At 41.9% G+C, this 20,928-nt stretch overlaps 1 protein-coding gene across 2 annotated transcripts in view; it reads left to right on the forward strand.

The window, feature by feature from the left end:
• AMOT (angiomotin) overlaps positions 1 to 20,928 on the forward strand; it is a 104,418-nt gene that overhangs the window by 75,842 nt on the left and 7,648 nt on the right. For both annotated transcript variants that reach the window (XM_073599343.1, XM_073599344.1), the window contains 4 exons: positions 10,061 to 10,210; positions 14,749 to 14,939; positions 16,713 to 16,835; positions 20,161 to 20,393. In XM_073599343.1, the coding sequence (XP_073455444.1) occupies positions 10,061 to 10,210; positions 14,749 to 14,939; positions 16,713 to 16,835; positions 20,161 to 20,393 (697 nt within the window). The remainder of the gene's footprint in view (positions 1 to 10,060; positions 10,211 to 14,748; positions 14,940 to 16,712; positions 16,836 to 20,160; positions 20,394 to 20,928) is intronic.

The raw sequence follows: 20,928 nt of genomic DNA on the forward strand, positions 1-20,928 counted from the left end.
TTCAGTGCTGTTGCCGGTCCTTCCACAGTAAAGTGACTAGCCAGAGCTTTGTGGGCATGTGACTGCACAGAAAAGCTTAAAAACATTTTTAGAAAGTGATTTATTAGAAAATAATCAAAGTATCAGAGGAAAGGGGAAGCCTCATTTAAGTGTTGCCTAGATTGGTTTACCTTGCAAAATGTGTGGGGATTACATAATGCTGTGAGCATGAACAGGACTTCATTAGTAGTTGATGTTCTTTCATAATCAAATAAGCAGACTAGAGGTTGTAACCTGAAAGAGGAAGTTGCAGGCACTAAATACATGTCGTCCTCTAAAGCGGGCCATAGATGGTGTGGTTTTCTTTCCTGCAACAAAGGGTTGCAGGAAAGAATCGCTCGATTACCCATCAACATTAAGTGTTGATAGAGGAATCCCTCCCGCAGAGCTATTATGTTCTCCTGACGGAGGAGCCATCCCGGCCGGAAAAACACATGCTGATTACTGTTTGCAGCTATAACTGCTGGCAATTGCATGAAAAATTGGACAGTCTGGTTGTACCCAAGTTGACCGCTCAATTTTGGGACAATCAGGCTGCCCATACATGGTTCGAATGTAGGACAGTCCCGGCAGAGAGTGTATATATCAAGACTGAATACAGTTGAGACGACGTGTGGTGCTTCTGTGAATTTTATCATTTGCTTGCTATTCTGTGTTAAGTGTTCATTTGGTTACCAGAGTACAAGTTTATAAAATCCTGCTTCTTTTCATCCTACACATTCCTGGACAATTCTGCCACTTGTGCTGCTTGAAGCTGTACAATGTTTTTCATACTCCTGGCTCCTGTCTTCTAATGAAGCTCAGTCTCAATCCTGAATTGACCTCTTCAATAGTCATTGGATATTTAGAAACGACCAAGGTTGAGGCTGTTTTGAAAGGGAGGGTTGGAGAGGTTTATAATTACTCGACTGGGAGTCTGGGCAATGTCTAGGACTTAGGAATTCTCTAGAGCTGAAAATGTAGCATTTTTATTTTCTTGCTTTATGGTCTGGAAAACATCAAACCCGTTGGAACATTCCACAATGAGGGGAAAGCTACTGATCATAATGCTGAAATAAATAAACCCAACTCTGGTGTATACCTTTTTAACCATCCTACTTATACTACTGAAATAAGCAATATGTTGACTAAGGCTTCTAACTTCTGCATAACATGATCAATTTGGCATTTTTATATTGGCTATCTGTATTTAAAACGTTTTAGCAGTTCATTTTAAAGTATTGATGGCATTTGAACCAGGCAAAAGCAGTTTAAGTATTTTATTGAACCATCCTGTTGAGCTGATTGAGGCATTCTGATGAACACCATTACATAGGAAGCTTTCCAATGACCAGGAAGGCTGCAAAGCGAAACGGATACCAAAATTAGTAATGGGTCATGTCTTTCATTATGATTAAACACATTTTGTCATTGTAATGATTGCTGATATACATTCAAGTGGATTTAGGTTTAATCTACTTCTATTAGTTTTCAGGAAAAATATAAAAGGTACAAACCATAAACAACTTACATTAGGTTTACAATACAAGTAGGCCCATTAGTAGCCAATAGCAAGCATACATAATCTAATAAACCATAAAACATGGCTCCTTGAGTTATACATCAATGCTACCAATATGCAGGTAACCTTGGAATGTGGAAAACAGGCACATAAGCATTTACAGTACATCTGGAATGTATTCACAGCGCTTCCCTTTTTCCACATTTTGTTATGTTACAACCTTATTCCAAAATTAATTCAATTCATTATTTTCCTCAATATTCTACAAACAATACTCCATGATGACAATGTGAAAGAAGTTTTGTTTGAAATCTTTGCAAATGTGTTAAAAATAAAAAAAAACAAACAAATCACATGTACATAAGTATTCACAGCCTTTGCCATGACACTCAAATTTGATTTCAGGTGCACCCTGTTTTCACTGATCATCCTTGAGATGATTCTACAACTTGATTGGAGACCACCTGTGGTAAATTCAGCTGATTGGACATGATTTGGAAAGGCATACACCTGTCTATATAAATAAGGGGTTAGATGACTGGATAATCCTCTTAACAATATGGCACCTCATCCCAATAACATAAGTAACAATGGTCAAGAAGAGATCAAGGGATTATCACGGTGCCAAACAGTGATTGAAATACGTAGAGTAAAATAACAATATTTTATTCACAAATAGTTAAAAGAAATGTATAAACATACATATCAGGGGTGTGAACAGTACAAAAAAATAATAAGAGAGATAAAAAGCCAACTAAGCAGTAGTTTCACAGAACCAAGCCTCTGGCGTGGTGGCAGGTCCTGTAAACAGGTATATGAAGTCCTACATGTTTCGCCTAAACTGGCTTCCTCAGGGACAGTTGGTTATACCTGTATTATTACCTTGAAATTCTATAACAGAAAAATAGTAACAGTCAGACAAAAACTAGCAGTATAGTGGCATCAACTATTATTAACATTTTATCATCATCATGAAAAACTGTATGTGGCTGTCGGATATAGCTACAGATCATCCCATATAGTAGTTGCTGGAGTACGGGCCTAGCCAACCAATGACACCCAGATACCGCCCTCTCCACCCAGCAGACACCCCAGGGACCCCCATGATGTAAGATGGTAAATTACCTACCAATGGGTCCCAAGGGGCAAGCGTAGGAGACCCCGAGGTGAATTCAAGGCATAAAAGCACAATAGGAGGCTACAGGGGCCAAAAAAGAGGACCTGGGAAGAAGAAAAAGTATGATGTAAATAAAGTTTTGGCAAATCCCAGAAAAAAAAAAAAAAAGGGTTCTGGGTGTGCAGACCAACAACAAGTAGGGCTAACATAGCCTCAAAAATACTTACGTTTTGTGCAGTTATCAAAAAAGGAAAAGGAAGAGCAGGGCACCCAATATACTAGCTTAGATCTGAGCAAATGTGGCAGGTGGATGATCACTGAAAATTAGAGGGATGAGGATATATATTTTAGACGCATGCAAATGCAAGGGTGTATGGAAAAGAGCATTACAAGGGGGTTGGAAATTAATAAAGAGTATTAAAGCAAAAGTGTATGCCCAAAAATAAATGAACTCGCCAGTAGTTCCGGTGAAGCTAATAGAGGCCAGTAGGATAAAAGTTGGTGAGAGCAGTATAATTAGCTCTAAGAAATCACTCTGCAGGGGAAACATAGAATCAATGTAAATGTGAGCAGAAAGGGGGCCTGAAAGAAACGCATAGCAACAGAGTAATGAGCATACCTTGATTTATGCAGCATAAGCGTGGGTGCCCTAGAGACGCCGACGAAGGAACGGCCGGAATCGCCGGCCTCTTATGCCCCCCACGCACGTCAGGTGTCTAACGTCACCATGGCGTGTGAGCGGACAGAAGGCGCCACTGCGCATGCGCAAACCTCGTAAGCCTACAAGGTCCAGGGGGCTATGCGGGAGAGTCTGACGCTGCATGTGTAGTACACGCAGCGGAGAACACAGTGGACAGCGGAGCCTGTCAGAGGGACAGAGCCATGGACCACTGGAGGATGTAATGATGTTAAAAAAGATCCTCTCTGGGCAGTGGCTGGGGGCGGGCGGATACTGGCCGTAGGCAGCACCGCCCTTGGGTGTCCATGCAGCCAAAGTGTCAGTAAATGCCAAGGATCACCTTAGCCAGGATCAAACAGACGCGTACCCCCGGCATCCCAAGGGGGTAAAAGTCAAGGGCCAAAGGGGTAAATCTCAGGACAACAGAGGGGAACAGAGGGGCGAACACTAGCTGTGAGGGGGGCCAGTAGTCCAGCAACGTGGGAAGAAGAAACCAGGAACAATCAAGGGACGCATGACCATCATTCCCCCACACACAATTGGGGAGACGAGGGCCAAGTCCCTGTCGTGGTCCTGCGGTAGGTCAGATCCGACAGTCACATACCAGTACAATGTGGGGGGACATGTTCAAGAGCAGTGAAGCCAATAACCTGAGGGTTGTAGTTGTGTTTCAATCCCACATGTCGGGGGGTGACATTGATCAAAAACTACTCCAACTCGAAACCAAGTGGATACACTTACTACACATGCAGCGTCAGACTCTCCCGCATAGCCCCCTGGACCTTTTAGGCTTACGAGGTTTGTACCAGGCGCATGCGCAGTGGCGCCTTCTGTCCGCTCACACACCATGGTGACGTTAGACACCTGACGTGCATGGGGGGCATTCCTTCGTCGGCGTCTCCAGGGCACCCACGCTTATGCTGCATAAATCAAGGTATGCTCATTACTCTGTTGCTATGCGATTCTTTCAGGCCCCCTTTCTGCTCACATTTACATTGATTCTATGTTTCCCCTGCAGAGTGATTTCTTAGAGCTAATTATACTGCTCTCACCAACTTTTATCCTACTGGTCTCTATTACCCTAATAGCTTCACCGGAACTACTGGTGAGTTCATTTATTTTTGGGCATACACTTTTGCTTTAATACTCATTCACTATTCATTTCCAACCCCCTGGTAATGCTCTTTTTCATACACCCTTGCATTTGCATGCGTCTAAAATATATATCCTCATCCCTCTAATTTTCAGTGATCATCCACCTGCCACATTTGCTCAGATCTAAGCTAGTATATTGGGTGCCCTGCTCTTCCTTTTCCTTTTTTGATAACTGCACAAAACATAAGTAGTTTTGAGGCTATTTTCTAGGATTTGCCAAAACTTTATTATTTGCATTATACTTTTTCTTCTTCCCAGGTCCTCTTTTTTGCCCCCTGTAGCCTCCTATTGTGCTTTTATGCCTTGAATTCACCTCGGGGTCTCCTACGCTTGCCCCTTGGGACCCATTGGTAGGTAATTTACCATCTTACATCATGGTGTCCCTGGGGTGTCTGCTGGGTGGAGAGGGCGGTATCTGGGTGTCATTGGTTGGCTAGGCCCGTACTCCAGCAACTACTATGTGGGATGATCTGTAGCTATATCCGACAGCCACATACAGTTTTTCATGATGATGATAAAATGTTAATAATAGTTGATGCCACTATACTGCTAGCTTTTGTCTGACTGTTACTATTTTTCTGTTATAGAATTTCAAGATAATAATACAGGTATAACCAACTGTCCCTGAGGAAGCCAGTTTAGGCGAAACATGTAGGACTTCATATACCTGTTTACAGGACCTGCCACCACGCCAGAGGCTTGGTTCTGTGAAACTACTGCTTAGTTGGCTTTTTATCTCTCGTTATTTTTTTGTATTGTTCACACCCCTGATATGTATGTTTTATACATTTCTTTTAACTATTTGTGAATAAAATATTGTTATTTTACTCTACATATTTCAATCACTGTTTGGCACCGTGATAATCCCTTGATCTCTTCTTGACCATTGTTACCTGTCTATATAAGGTCTCAGTTAACCGTGCATGTCGAAGCATAAATCAAGCTTTGAAGTCCAAGAAATTGTCTGCAGACCTCCGAGACAGGATTGTATTGAGGCACAGATCTGGGGAAGGGTACAGAATAATTTCTGCAGAATTAAAGGTCCCAATGAGCACAGTGGCCTCCATCATCCATAAATAGAAGACATTTGGAACCACCAGGACTCTTCCTAGAGTGGACCGCCCGGCCAAACTGAGCGATTGCGGGTAAAGGGCCTTAGTCAGGGAGGTGACCAAGAACCTGGTGGTCACTCTGACAGAGCTCCAGTGTTTCTCTGTGGAGAGAGGAGAACTTTCCAGAAAAAACAACCATCTCTGAAGCACTACATCAATCAGGATTGTATGGTAGAGTGTCCAGACAGAAGCCTCTCCTCAGTAAAAGGCACATGACAGCCTGCCTGGAGTTTGCCAAAAGGCACCTGAAGGACTCTCACCATGAGAAACAAAATTCTCTGGTCTGATGAAATAAAGATTGAACTCTTTGGCCTGAATGGCAAGTGTCATGTCTGGAGGAAACCAGGCACTGCTCATCACCTGGCCAATACCATCCCTACAGTGCAGCATGGTGGTGGCAGCATCATACTGTGGGGATGTGTTTCAGCGGTAGGAACTGAGAGACTAGTCGGGATAGAGTGAAAGATGAATGGAGCAATGTTCAGAAACATCCTTGATGAAAATCTGCTCCAGAGCGCTCTGGACCTCAGACTGGGGCAAAGGTTCATCTACCAACAGGACAGCAATCCTAAGCACACAGTCAAGATAACAAAGGAGTGGCTACGGTACAACTCTGTGAATGTCCTTGAGTGACCCAGCCAGAGCCCAGACTTGAACCCGATTGAACATCTCCGGAGAGATCTGAAAATGGCTGTGCACCGACACTCCCCATCCAACCTGATGAAGCTTGAGAGGTCCTGCAAAGAAGAATGGGAGAAACTGCCGAAAAATTGGTGTGCCAAGCTTGTAGCATCATACTCAAAAGGACATGAGGCTGTAATTGGTGCCAAAGGTGCTTTTAACAAAGTATTGCGCAAAGGCTTTTGAATAGTTATGTACATGTGATTTTTTTTTTTTCTTTAATAATTTTGCAAAGATTTCAATCAAAATTCTTTTGCGTTGTCATTATGGGGTATTGTCTGTAGAATTTTAAAGGAAAATAATGAATTTAATCCATTTTGGAATAAGGCTGTAACATAAAAAAATGTGGAAAAATTGAAGCGCTGTGAATACTTTCCGGATGCACTGTAAACCCTGCAGCGGGTGAAGGGGTTGGGGGAGAAGGAGAGTCACTGCAAGGGTTTTTTCCCCCCCAGAGTTCAGCTTTAACTTTTGGCACAGTTTTGGGTTAACGAAGTCGTCTAAATATGCATGGTGGCTTGAAAAAGTAATCATACCCCTTGACATTTTAGTCATGGTACAACCAAAAACGTAAATGTATTTTATTGGGATTTTATGTGAGTCAATGCTTTGTAGAGCCACCTTTCGCTGCAAGTCTTTTTGGGTATGTCTCTACCAGCTTTGTACATCTAGAGTGAAATGTTTGCCTATTCTTTGCAAAATAGCTCAAACTCTGTCAGATTGGATGGAGAGCGTCTGACTTTGACTACCCTAAAGTGAGAAATACAAGGGTTAAGGGATACCTAGAGAATGCCAATGGCATGCACTTGGCTATGTCTTTTGTTTTGCTTTTCTTGATGACAGATATGACTTTGTGATGGACTGGTATTGCTTGCCAGCCTTATACCATAAGAGGTATCCTGAGCAGCCAGTGTAAACACAGGGGATTCCTCTCATAGTTCTGTCAAGTGCTGTCTAAAAGAGACTTATCTTGGCAAGGACTTGGGATATACTGGATTCTTTGCATACTAGAACTGTACCATAAAAGGTACAGAAATAATCATATCAGTACACAGTGTAAGTGCCATTTTTACATGTTATGCTCTTGGTTTAGCTCTTGTGCATTTAGGAGGGGATTCCTGTTTGCAAAGCATAACTTTACAGTATTCAGTGCCTTGAAAAAGTATTCATACCCCTTGAAATTTTCCACATTGTCATGTTACAACCAAAAACGTAATTGTATTTAATTGGGATTTTATGTGATAGACTAACACAAAGTGGCACATAATTGTGAAGTGGAAGGAAAATGATAAATGGTTTTCATTTTTTTTTTTTTTTTTTTTTTTTTTTTTACAAATATCTGACAAGTGTGGCGTGCATTTGTATTCAGCCCCCTTTACTCTGATACCCCTAACTAAAATCTAGTGGAACCAATTGCCTTCAGAAGTCTCCTAATTTTAGTATATAGAGTCCACTTGTGTGTAGTTTAATCTCGGTATAAATACAGCTGTTCTGTGAAGCCCTCAGAGATTTGTTAGAGAACCTTAGTGAACAAACCGCATCATGAAGGCCAAGGAACACACCAGAAGGGCCAGGGATGAGGTTAAGGGGAAGTTTAAAGTAGGATTAGGTTATAAGAAAATATCCCAAGCTTTGAACATCCCACAAAGCACTGTTCAATCCATCATCCGAAAATGGAAAGAGTATGGCACAACTGTAAACCTACCAAGACATGGCTGTCCACCTAAACTGACAGGTGGGGCAAGGAGAGCATTAATCGGAGAAGCAGCCAAGAGGCCCTTGGTAACTCTGGAGGAGCTGCAGAGATCCACAGCTCAGGTGGGAGAATCTGTTCATAAGATAACTATTAGTCGTGCACTTCACAAATCTGGCCTTTATGGAAGAGTGGCAAGAAGAAAGCCATTGCTGAAAGACAGCAATAAGAAGTCCTGTTAGCAGTTTGCAAGAAGCCATGTGGGAGACACAGCAAACATGCAAAAGAAGGTGCTCTGGTCAGATGAGACCAAAATTAAACTTTTTGGCCTTTAAAGCAAAACGCTATGAGTGGTGGAAAATGAACACTGCACATCAACCTGAACCACTTTTCTTCAGCAGGGACAGAGAAGCTGGTCAGTTGATGGGAAGAAGGATATAGCCAAATACAGGGCAGTCTTGGAGGAAAACCTGTTAGTCAGCAAAAGGCTTGACACTGGGGAGGGGGGAGGAAGTTCACCTTCCAGCAGGACAACAACCATAAACATGCAGCCAAAACTAAAATGGAATTGTTTAGATCAAAGCATATTCATGTGTTAAACTGGCCCGGTCAAAGTCCAGACCTAAATCCAATTGAGAATCTGTGGCAAGACTTGAAAATTGCTGTTCAGATGCTCTCCATCCAGTGTGACAGAACTTGAGCTATTTTGCAAAAATGTCTCTAGATGTGCAGAGCTGGTAGAGCCATACCCAAAAAGACTTGCAGCTGTAATTGCAGCAAAAGGTGGTTTGAAAACCATTTATCATTTTCCTTCCATTTCACAATTATGTGCTACTTTGTGTTGGTCTATCACATAAAATCCCAATAAAATACATTTATGTTTTTGGTTGTAACATGACAAAATGTGGAAAATTTCAAGGGGTATGAATACTTTAGCAAGAAATTATATTCTATGTACTAGCATGGTTGAAAAGGACGTACCAAGGAAACTGTCATATACATATACTTTCAGACAATGTTCATTTTGAGTTATTTTAAAAGATTTGCTGGAAATGTGTCATACTAGTACAGTTTTATGTGTACAACCAATAGTGGTTCTATATGTCAGCCAGTGCAGTCAGTATTCTTACTAAATGACTGCTGCAATAGAATCCAAAAAAAGTGTATGTCTGCTACTGTAGTCCTTTAGGGAGAACTTGGGCAGGGCTAATAGCCCTGCATGGGATTTTATTGCAGCAGTGGCAATGTTGTTTACTATAGAAAGTTAGGAGCTCATTGAATTTCTGGCAAGCTAAGCCTATATTTTTCTGTTTTTTGTAGCATTTTAAAGAGACAAATTGGGTAAATGTGCATGTATTGTAGAGAGATGCTGATTATTATTATTTTTTTTTTTTTGCCAAGACATACACTAAAGCACTCTGTTTAAAGTTAAGTATTGGTGGTATTTGGTGGCAACAGTTCATCTGGGCAAACTTTTCAAATCCTGAGTGGCTATAGATATACTCCTCACTTGCTCATGCTCTCCCTCTTCCATGCTTTCTCTCTTCCCTTGTTTTCTCACTGTCCCTCGCTCTCCCACTATGTGTGTATCTCTTCTGTATAAGAATATTAGTAGTACGCAGGAGACATTTTAATTGATGCTGCCAGTAGGCATAGAAGGGTTAAGAAAATTGACTCTCAGCAATTTAAAATGCAACCAAACTGGTATTACACTGCCTTACCTCCCTTAGACACAGGCATGGACAGGTCTCCTAAACGACGAAGACTTGTGCTTGGAATATTATCTGAGGAGTTTATAGCATAATTGAGACTTGTTATGGAATCCATTCCATACTATAGAGTAATCAACCAGTAAATGGTGTTGAAAATGGAGAAATACAATACAAGACATGCTTGCATGTTACATGTACAAAAGTAGTGTAATAATGTTACCCCAGAGAATGAGCTTACCTGTTGGCCACATATGTGAGTATCTGATGCGTTTTTTAAAAAAGGGACAGACAAATCCCAATCAATTCCCAGTCAGGTTGTTTTAGAGGTAAAGATATGAGTTACACATTTTCTCTTTTTTTTTTTCTTGCAGTTGAAGAAGAAGCAGGTTTATGTAGATAAAGTCGAGAAGATGCAGCAGGCTTTAGTCCAGCTCCAGGCGGCTTGTGAGAAAAGAGAACAACTGGAACACAGACTGCGCACCAGGCTTGAAAGGGAACTGGAATCTCTACGGATACAACAGGTAATCCTGGCAACACTCAGCAAGAGAATTAACACATAAATCAAAGTGTTGTTCATTCACCCTCGCCTCAACATGGCAGTGTCCGGGCCAGGAGATTGCCTGCTCTAGCCTTAACACTGCATCATGGTGGGAATAGGTAATGTGCTATACCCATAAAGGCAGTGAGGTCCAGGGTATGGTGAAATGTCATGGGTAGGGTAAGGGGTGGGAACCCTATCAAAATAACTTTTAATTTTTCCCATTCAGTTTCAGATGGTTCTGCACAGTACAAAAGTCACAAATATCTCTTATAGCTCTTCTAGTCATATTACTATGCTTGCAATATCCTTTTTCCTTATCTGAAAAAGTTCACAGGGTTAAACATCAAAAAGGCGGCCAGAGCAAGGTGTTTTGTTTGCAGGAAGCCGACACAGGAACATGTTCCCGGATGTAAGGATCTCCTTATATGCTGTTACCGGCATCCCTGGGGTATCCTTATCCCCTTTCTTTCTTGAACAAATACATGTTCCTGTGTGGGCTTCCTGCAAACAAAACACCTTGCTCTGGCCGCCTTTTGGCAGTCAACACTTGAACCCAGTTTTATGAATCAATACTTGACCCCAAGGGACCGTCTTAACCTGATGCTTTAGACTTTATTTCCTCCCACTTTCGGTTGACTTCCAGCAGCGAACTTACTCCTTTTTGACACCAGATGTACACTGTTCTCCATAAGCGACTGCCCCTGAGAAAAGGACAAGATCCTGAAACGCGTCGGGCCTGATCTCTACTTAGGAGACTACATCATTGTCATTTCTTGTTCATGTTTTGATATTGTTCTTAACTAGTCAATTGCACTCTTTATATACATGTTGACTTTTTAAAATACTTAATAAATTATGTTAATATAGACTTGGTTTTTGTACTTATACTTAGTTGCCTTCAAAGTCCCAACCCTCTTTTTGGGGACCTCTCTTTATACTAAAAAAAAAATGGACTGCGCAGTTGCACTTTTTTCCCCAGAGCTTAGAGAATGTGGTGAAGTTCTGTTGATTTTTCAACATCTAATCATGTGCAAGCAGAAATGCAGTGGTGGTGTTTTTTTTTTTTTTTTTTTTTCCCCTCCTTGCACCTGATTGAGTGTTCTTTTCAAAGTGAAGCTTCACCAAATTCACTATGTTCTAGGCCAAATGAGTGCAACTGTGCTTGTAAAGTGCACAGTCTGTTTGTCTTGAGTAAATCAACCCCACAGAAGTGATGTCAACAGGCTGACTACATAGTGATCCTGCACGTGAAGACATTGTTGCTAACAGGAAGACATTTTCCAAGTGGTGGGAGAGCGTCAGGACATCTATGCATCCTAGGCAAAGCATTTGGCTAGGAGATGTCCGAACGTTCTTTTACCAGAACTGAGCTTCCCACTCTACTGATCAGCATTTCAGGTGCTTTCCTTCCAGTGCTTTCAGCTCTGTCTGTTATTTCCCCAAGCCAGTCAGTCCAGGTCACAGACTCACAGGACCTGTGCATGCAGGTCATCACATGGGCGTCTGTCAGCATGCTTCCCTGAGCCCCTCTCAGCTTGATTGGGGGTCAGACAGGGACAGACAGAGCCGATTGTGGCCCGGGAGGGGGGGGCGGTGTTAGGGATGGGGGGGGGGGGGGGGTGTAAAATGCCAGGTCTCCTCCAGATTGCTATGGTTTCTTGAGGTAGTGAGCAGTGCTAGTGACACACAGCAGGAGGCACTACACAAACAATGTAACTGACATCTCTTCTATTAACCACTAATGGAAGGGGCACCTATTCCTCTTACCACCATTCTAAAGGGAAACTTTTTCCCCTATAGTGTAAAAGGACACTTTTGTACAGACCACCAATGTAAACTTTCTCACTAAACTTCAGTATACGTGCAGCACTATTCCACTGTAAACCAAAAATGACACATACTGTATGCATTTCTTTACTGGTTATGATTTTTATTGCTGCATTTCATGATTATTATTTGAAAGAAATATCGTACAGAGAAGGTTGTGTTAATAAATGATCCACTCTGGGTGTCGCACTAAATGCTGTAAATATAACCACTTTCTAGCAGGGGTTTCCTGAGACCTGTAAATTATTTCAAGGGTTCCTTCACGGTAAAATGGTTAAACGCTGTGCAAGAGTTTAAAACAATGTAATATTTAAAAATGAAATACCATGTATTTATATAAGAATACAGATATTCAGAATGACATTTATGAAGTCTGGAGGTAAAGCTTTGAAGACCTCACATTTTCATTAGTGGGGATTTATAAATGTAGGCTACTGAACCAGTTTAGCCCTCCAGCTAAATAGGGTGTGATGCCATCAGAAATTAAGCTTAGTGCAGCTTGTTAAATATGTCTTTGCCTATAACGTCGTTTTCCCATGCCAGACAAAACACTCCATATAACTTTAAATGAGAAGACATTTTGCTAAGAGGACTTCTTTTATGCAGTGTCCTTTGCTTCAGTTTTCATAAATGGCCCCCTTTGTATGACCTTATTACCATAATATACGCACACATATGCATTAAATATACATTGGCCGCCCAGCAGACGCCCCAGAAATAGCCACTACAAATTTAGCTCTTTCTTTGGCCCAAGCAAAGTGCTGTGTGTGCACATTGCTCAGAGAGTATTTGCACAGTCAGGTCATTACAAACCCCTAGCCTTCCAAGAGTTCTGAAAAAAAAAAAACGGACTCCAAGAGGTGAACTGTGGTCAGCAACTCCTGTGGAGAGCCAGCAAAACAATTGCCTTGTTTGTGAGCTATGTCCAGAAGGAAAACTTTATCGCGTTCCCCTTGAGCTGCTGCTTCAGAGTCTGGACTTGCCATTGGTGTACACTGTATATTGTGTCTTGCTCACATGTGGAGAGGAATTTTAACGAACTGAGACTCTCTTCTCTATATCAATGCTTCATTGTTCTGCTCTCTAATACTTTATGCTCTTAACCTCTTGCTACAACCCAGTGAACTATATATTGTGATGAACACTTAATGAAAATGCTTTTCTAAGCTTTAAGACAAATATATAAAAGCAATATCTGTGTCGTGGTCTTCTTTTCTTTTTTTTTTTTTTTTACATTTATATGCTGTGCAAAATTCTTGTTGGGGCTCTGGAACATGGGTTGCTGAATGCTGGCATCATTTCCCCTCCTGGAAAGCCCAGGTGCAGTGCTCAGCTTCCCATAGACATGGGACCAATGGTGTATATCCAAGTGCATCAGCACACAGTCATTTACTGTATGTCTATGGGACGCAGTACGCTGCACCTCAGCTTTCTAGGGAGGAGAAAGCACTTATGTTAAATAGGCTCAGTTGCCTGTGTGCAAGAATCCTTTAAATTAGTTGCAGTCAGCTGGACTTTTGACAGATGTTGCATACTGTATTGCGGCACCAATATTTTTCTCCTTACTATATTATGGAAAAGATTTGTTTTGGTACATTGCATTTTTGGATCAATAGTATCACCAATGTAAGTGCCCGAATTGCTGCCATTATAGAATCCGTGGTAGAATTATGGATGACTTGATGTATAAGTTTTTATCTTTGTTCAAACAACAGTCCAAGCCCCTTTTTGCATTTAATTGTATCCGGATAGATGGTATTTACCCAGGCCGGTACTTTGCCAGTCTTCGTGTCCATGGCCCTGACGTGTTAACAGTGGAAAGCTGGCTTCACACTGCAACCGGTGACATGTCCCAGAAGGTTGCGGGGGCTGAACTTCTACTCTGATTACCTAGGTGGTCTGAGCAGAAGTGAGAGCGGGTACCTGCTCTGACGCTGCCCCCCCCCGTTGAAAAAATATTTCAAATATGGTAAAGGAAGGTGTGAAGTTCTATTTTGTGTGAACATTTCCAAATTCTTTGGTAAATCAGCTTAATTATGTTCGGTCATTTTTATTACATGTGAAACTGCACATAAAAACATGATGTATGCCATTGCGGTCACTATCTTTATTCACATCATTCCATTTTCATTGTGCATTTTTAATAAAGTCCCGTGAGAAGCAATTTTTACAGCACTGGAAAAAAACAGCCTTCTGTAGAGATGAATGAAAAAAACATACATTATATGCATTTTTTTTTTTAAGTCATCCGAGCAAGCAAAATGGTTAATGAGGAAAAAACATAAAACAAAATACTATAATTTAAGACCTGTAGCCATCTTCAGGGACCTTGAAAACCATAGGGTGGTCTCAAGGCTCGTACAATGGCCTTGCTCTTGCCACTATAACTGACCAACAGCTGCAGAACTATGTTCAATTTTGCAGCAGAAATAATCGCAATTATATGCAATTTAATACAGGTGTCCTTGAAAACCTTATGCAAGAGCACATGAAAATACAAAAACTTTTGAAATGCAAAAGTGTGTAGCAGTAGTTACAGTGAGGGGTATAGGGATTGGTAGTAATGTGGAAATGACGATAAAATCATTGGGGTTTGGAACGTCATCACTTCCAGAAAATATATTTTTTCAGGATATCAGTTTGTGTTATGGTGCCTTTGAAACTTATATTCTCTGATTTCTATTGTCACAGCGCCAGGGGAATTCTCAGTCCACCAACGTTTCAGAGTATAATGCTGCAGCGCTCATGGAGCTACTCCGAGAGAAAGAGGAGCGAGTCCTGGCCCTGGAGGCAGACATGACCAAATGGGAACAAAAGTACTTGGAGGAGAGTGTCATGAGGCAGTTTGCACTGGATGCTGCTGCCACTGTGGCGGCTCAGAGGTGAATCTCTCACATTTGATGTGCCTGCAGTGATTTACTATAATTGTTAACCGTGGTCCATTTGATATTTAAAAGAGATCAGCTTGCTGTAAAAGTTATCATTGTATGCTCAAGTTTGAAAACCTTGTTTCTAGTTGTAATATACTGTATGTACATAGAGGTAGCCATATTTGCTAAATATATACTCGGGCTTTGTCTTCTGCTTGGTTTGGCTGCACAGTGATCTTGCCTTGTTGATTCATTCCTCACTGTAAGTCTGCCAGATAGGGTTAGTCTAACTGTAAAAACTTTCTGAGGTGTCTAATCATGTGAAATATCCACAGGGCTTATAATGGTGAGCGGCCGCATGATCGTGTCCGTATTTTAAGTCAAATGAGGGAGCTTAGAAGCAGCAGTTTTTTTTTTTTTTGGAAAGAAAAGGGCATATTTTATATTTAAATAATGGTATTTAGTTATTGTATCATGCCCCATGGATTCACTGGAATTGTGATCTCTCCTGATCAGTCCACTTTTTCATACATGAAACAAAAATAAAAAAAAAATCAATTTTTGATGTAAAGATATGGCATAAAATAATTTCCTATTCTGGGGGGGAGGAAATAATCTAATGACATTATCCTTTACTACAGTATAGGGGCGTTTCTCTTGTATTTCTTCAATTTTCCTTATATGTTACTGCACGTATTTATTTGAACAGTCCCATAGAGTTATGCCCAACAAAGGCATTCAGAACGATCCTCCATACTGTGCTCGGTGTAAGCTATAATGTGCACTGCGGTTTCGTAAGTGTACCCCATTCATGCAGAATCCTATCCAACATTGTGCTCTGCAGTGCTGATCTGCACAGTTCTTGAATTCTATCTTTATCATTTGAGGCCACTGGGAACCCTCAAAATCTCACTACAGTCTCTAAATTTGCAAAATCACCTTTTTTAAGCATGGGTGAATTAGATTAGGGACCACTGCTTAGCCATAGTTAGCAGAATAGACACAATTTAGCTGGCAGCCCAAAATTCCTAGACTGCTGATATAGTGAGAAACTGGCCAATAACATTATGATGGCTCTGCAGTGTGCTGCACATTCTCTCCTTATCTTATCTACTCCTGGTGTGCTCTTCTCAGGCCATGTGTTGGAATTTACTAGTTATTTCAGGGACATGAGGGTTTAGAGAGCTGAAAGTAGTAAAACTGCATATCCTGGTATTTGGCTTGACTGTTAACACAGGGCTTAACTACTTGTATTCCAAGTGGATCTATGTGATTTGCTTCCACCAAATGTACTGGGGTTTAGCTATTTTGGTAAAGCTTTTAGACTTCAAATCTGAAATTACCATATTAGTCCTACGATGTAGCTATATGTATGCATATACAGTAAATGCGTGGGCATAGATGTGATTTTATAAAAATATTTTTTAAGCTTATAGTATACATTTTAAAAATGCATTGCAATAGCAAAAAGACTAATGCAGACCTTGGTTAAAGATCACTTGCGCTTATACCCACTCACTACACTGAAAGAAGCTGCATCATGGTGGGCTTGTTGGTCAGAAATGGCTTTCATGATCAACAAATTGCTATATTTTGTATAACGTGTTGTGTACACTAACAGAGAGTAGTTATCGGGTGCTGGTTTAAATTTTGTTTGTGGGCAAAACATGTTAATTTACACACCTGCATGTGTTAGTGCCCGGGTTTCAGATTTTGAGGCTTTGCTGGTCTACCTCCTATTAGTTTCAAGATGTTTTCTAAATCAGTAATTTGCCTAATTTTCAGGGACACCTCCTCTATAAGTCATTCTCCAAGTTCAAGCTTTGACACCACACTTGAGGCCAGAATCCAGAAGGAAGAAGAAGAGATACTTCTGGCCAATAGACGATGTGTAGACATGGAAGGGAGGTAAGTTTTAACTGGACAGCAAACTTTTAACTAGACTTGGGTCACCTTTCGTGTAGGGTTGACATTGCTACACCTTTTTAGTAGCATAATATTGCAGAATTGTAAACCTAGAAATTAAACCATATGCAGTGCTTTCCGTTTACCACAATAGCATGCTGTGTATTACATCCTGAACTGTAAAATGGGCATTGAATTGGCATATGGAAAGCAGTCTTATGCTTAAATCTTTGACTCGTACAGTGCGTCCTCTGCATCCCCTTGTGACTTGGTCTCATGGTTTGTGGAATGTCTAAAACTCCCTTGACTGAGATTTTGAAGCAAACAGTAGCTGATAATGTGTATGTGGGGAAATGTGAAGTTTTGTATTATTGTACATGTTAAAAGTAAATTCTTGTCAAACTTAACAATCTAGCATCCTGTCCAGGGCTTTTCTTTTTTTATTGTGGCTTTGGCTGAAATGGCCAGGATACCCTATTGTGCACAATTATCTGGCCATAAGGGATGTGGTGGTTTTCAAATTTTAATCCTACACCTGAAATGCTGTAGATGCTGGGTAGTCTTAAGACTTCCTTCCAAGTTTTTGTTATCTAAATTTTAACACCCATCTTCTCCTTCAGCAAACAACAAAGTTGTTAAAACCAAAAAGCAAAAATATTCTAATGCAGCATAACCAATTCTTAGATGTGATGTAGGGGTGCGCATCATCACTGGTCTCACGATTCGATTACAATGATCTGGTCTTCGATTCGATTCCGCGATGCATCACAATTACTGACGCGCTCCTACTTCCGCTTTGGCCGCCTAGGCGGCCCTTCCGCCCTGCAATCTTCTGAGACACATCACAGGTCCCAGAAGATTGCCCGGCTATGCAGGACAGCGCAGTTGCGCACCAGGCTGTGAAGCTACAAGCTGTCACAGCCAGATGCCCACAGTAGTATTGCCAGCGCCGTGGACAGGCAGGGGAGAGGATGGAGGGTTTGGGTGGCTACGTCACTGGATTGTGGGACAGGTGAGTGTATTTTTATTAAAAGTCAGAAGATACACTTTTTTGTAGCTGCTGACTTTTAATAAACAAAAAATTTACTAGGCGGCCCCTACCTGCCAGCGATCTTCTGGGACACAACACAGGTCCCAGAAGATTGGCTGTCCAATGGCAGAGCGCAGTGCGTTGCTGGCCGTGAAGGCATAAGCTGTCACGGGCGGGTTTCACTGCCCACAGTAGATATGACAGCGCTGAGTAGAGGAGCGAGGCTCCGTGCAGCCGCATCGATGGACCGTGGGACAGGTGAGTGTCTGATTATTAAAAGTCAGCAGCTACACTTTTTGTAGCTGCTGACTTTTAATAAACTAAAAAACAGGTGGAACTCCACTACGGGGTACAGTAATTCACACACACGGCTGCTGGGAGGTCAGGAAGGATTAGAATCCACAATTGACAAACAGCCCTGTGAAGTTCCCTGTACTACTGTCTCTGTGATGACGTTTCTCTGGCCTCCCCTGTTTGCACCTTCCAGCACACTAGGAGTTAGGCCCCTTTCGTGCGGACAGTATGTCCGTATTTCATCCATCCGCTTTCGGATGAAATACGGACATACATGCATCCCTATGGTATAGCTGGTGTCAGCGGATGAACATCCACTGACACCCAATATCATCTGTCCCCGCTATGGTCCGATTCTGCAGACGGAGGAAAATCCTATTTTTCTATTCGTCTGCGAATTGGATGAAAACAGACAGATGGTCTGTGTTCATTCTTTCCCCCCCATAGGGGAGAGCGGAGATCTGACAGGGAGTTCCCTGCACAAGTGCACAGTGTGCAGGGACCGCCCTGTCATCCACCGACTCAGCGGGGATCAACTCAGCGATCCCCGCTGAGCAAGCGGATGTTCATGGGGCGGATCATCACAGATCCGTCCCATGTGAAAGGGCCCTTAACACAGTGGAATGTGCAAATGGTGGGGGAGAACTGGGAAATGCACCGAAATGGCCGGGAAGCACAGAGCACGTGTAGGAGCCAGTGTATGTAGAGTACAACACATGTGTATTCTACATACTGCTGTTAAAATACCGGTGTGGTAATAAATGCAGTTGTAATCCATTAAGTGCCCACCGCTGTATGTGCATTTTAAAATATATGCAGCGCAGCTTCATACCTCATTTCTTAGTGTGTGTATAACTGTGTCTTTGTCACATGGCCGCTCATGTGACTGCTCAGTCCGGCCCACGTCTCTCCTCTCAGTCTCACGTCTCTCGTCTCTCCTGACGTCAGTGGGAGTTCTCAGCCCCGCCCACCGACTAGCTAAGAGATCAGAAGAGAGGTGGGCGGGGCTGACGTCAGGAGATACGTGAGGAGAGAGGCGGGCCGGACTGAGCAGTCACATGAGCGGGATATACAGTTATATACACAGACTACAAAAGGAGGTATGAAGCTGCATATATTTTAAAAAAACACATACAGCGGTGGCCATTTAATGGATTGCAATTGCATTTATTAACAAAAGCCATATTGACAAAAACGCGCGGAGCAGTCTTCCGGGAGGGGCGGGGCAAGTCGGGATGACGTCACCCGACATCGATTTTTCGGGGTGCTTGCATCGATGCCGCATCGGAGACCCCCAAATCGCGATGCATCGATGTAGCGATTAAATTCCACACCCCTAATGTGATGGCTGCATTTGTTTTTGTTTAAGCATTTTTTCCTTTTTCATCTGGTGATCCAGCCAGTAAGTCTGTTTTTAATCAGAACAATCTCTCCTGCAAATGTATCAGTTACAATGTTGAGACAAAGCATTTGCCACTGACATGGATGCTTACAATCATCAGCTTTTATTTATTAATTTAAAAACTTTATCCCAAAAGGGAAAATATTTTGCTGTAACTGCAGTGTAAATCAATTTGTTAGCGCTAGTACATCTAACAATCCCCCCCCCCCGACAGAAATTGCTGCTGTTCAAAGGTGCCCCTGTGCTCCTTCATCCAGAGTGGCCAAATCCAGGTGAAAACCAAGGAACCCCCCCCCCCAAAAAAAAGCGAATGCAGCCACCACATTTAATTAGTAATCTGCAATATATTACGTTTTTTGGTTTTGGGTTTAATACCATTTTAATTGTTATTGGGAAGGTACAGTGTTTAACCAGTTCGAAGAAGCCCATAGCTAAATGCTAGAGTTAGTGGAAAAATTATTGTAATGTATAGCAGAAAAAAATGCAGTAAGTGCGGATTATCTATTGTGGGCATAGAGCAATATGTATTCATTAGAATAGAAACCATGAGAATTTGTTTCGGTAATCATTTATTATGCACATCTTTCTTTTATATTTCTTAGGATAAAGACTCTTCATGCTCAGATCATTGAAAAGGATGCCATGATTAAAGTGCTTCAGCAACGTTCTCGAAAAGACGCCAGCAAGTTGGATCAGCCGTCTTCCATGCGTCCTTCCAAGTCACTTATGTCTATTTCTAATGCCAGTTCAGGTCTTCTCTCCCACTCATCTGCTCTAAGTAGTACACCAATTCTTGAGGAGAAGAGGGAGGACAAGAGCTGGAAAGGCAGCTTGGGTAAGACTTGATGTCATTGGTCTCTTAGCTTTTCTGATTCTTGGTGTCAGGTGTTCATTCCCACCCAAAGATGGTCAGCACTTTATTTCAAGGCAACCAATGTGTATTAAGAACATTGGTGTTATGGAATAGGCATTGAAGCCCACATATGCATCCAATCTTTTTTTTCAGATCCTGCCAAGGTAACCACTTCTAGGCATGTATAGTCTTTTACAAGGCTGCACTGCACATAGGTCATCTATAGTGAGGATGCGTGCCACTAGTGTGTATATGTAAAGACCTATAATTCCTTCCCGGGCCATGAGCCAAAACATTGTGACCACAGTTGTGTACACCTCCGGGCGCTCCCTCTGCAGCTTAAAGTGGTTGTAAACAGTTTTGTTTGACTTCTACCTATAGGTAAGCCTAGAATAAGGCTTATCTAAAGGGAGTGGAAATATTTCCTAAATGTGCGCCGTTTAGGAGATATTTCACTTGTAGTGCACCTGATGTCATCATACTGTGCACTCGCTGTGGAGAAACGGACCTCCGTGCC

Source organism: Aquarana catesbeiana, linkage group LG09, assembly GCF_042186555.1.
Source record: "Aquarana catesbeiana isolate 2022-GZ linkage group LG09, ASM4218655v1, whole genome shotgun sequence".
Classification (NCBI taxonomy): domain Eukaryota; kingdom Metazoa; phylum Chordata; class Amphibia; order Anura; family Ranidae; genus Aquarana; species Aquarana catesbeiana.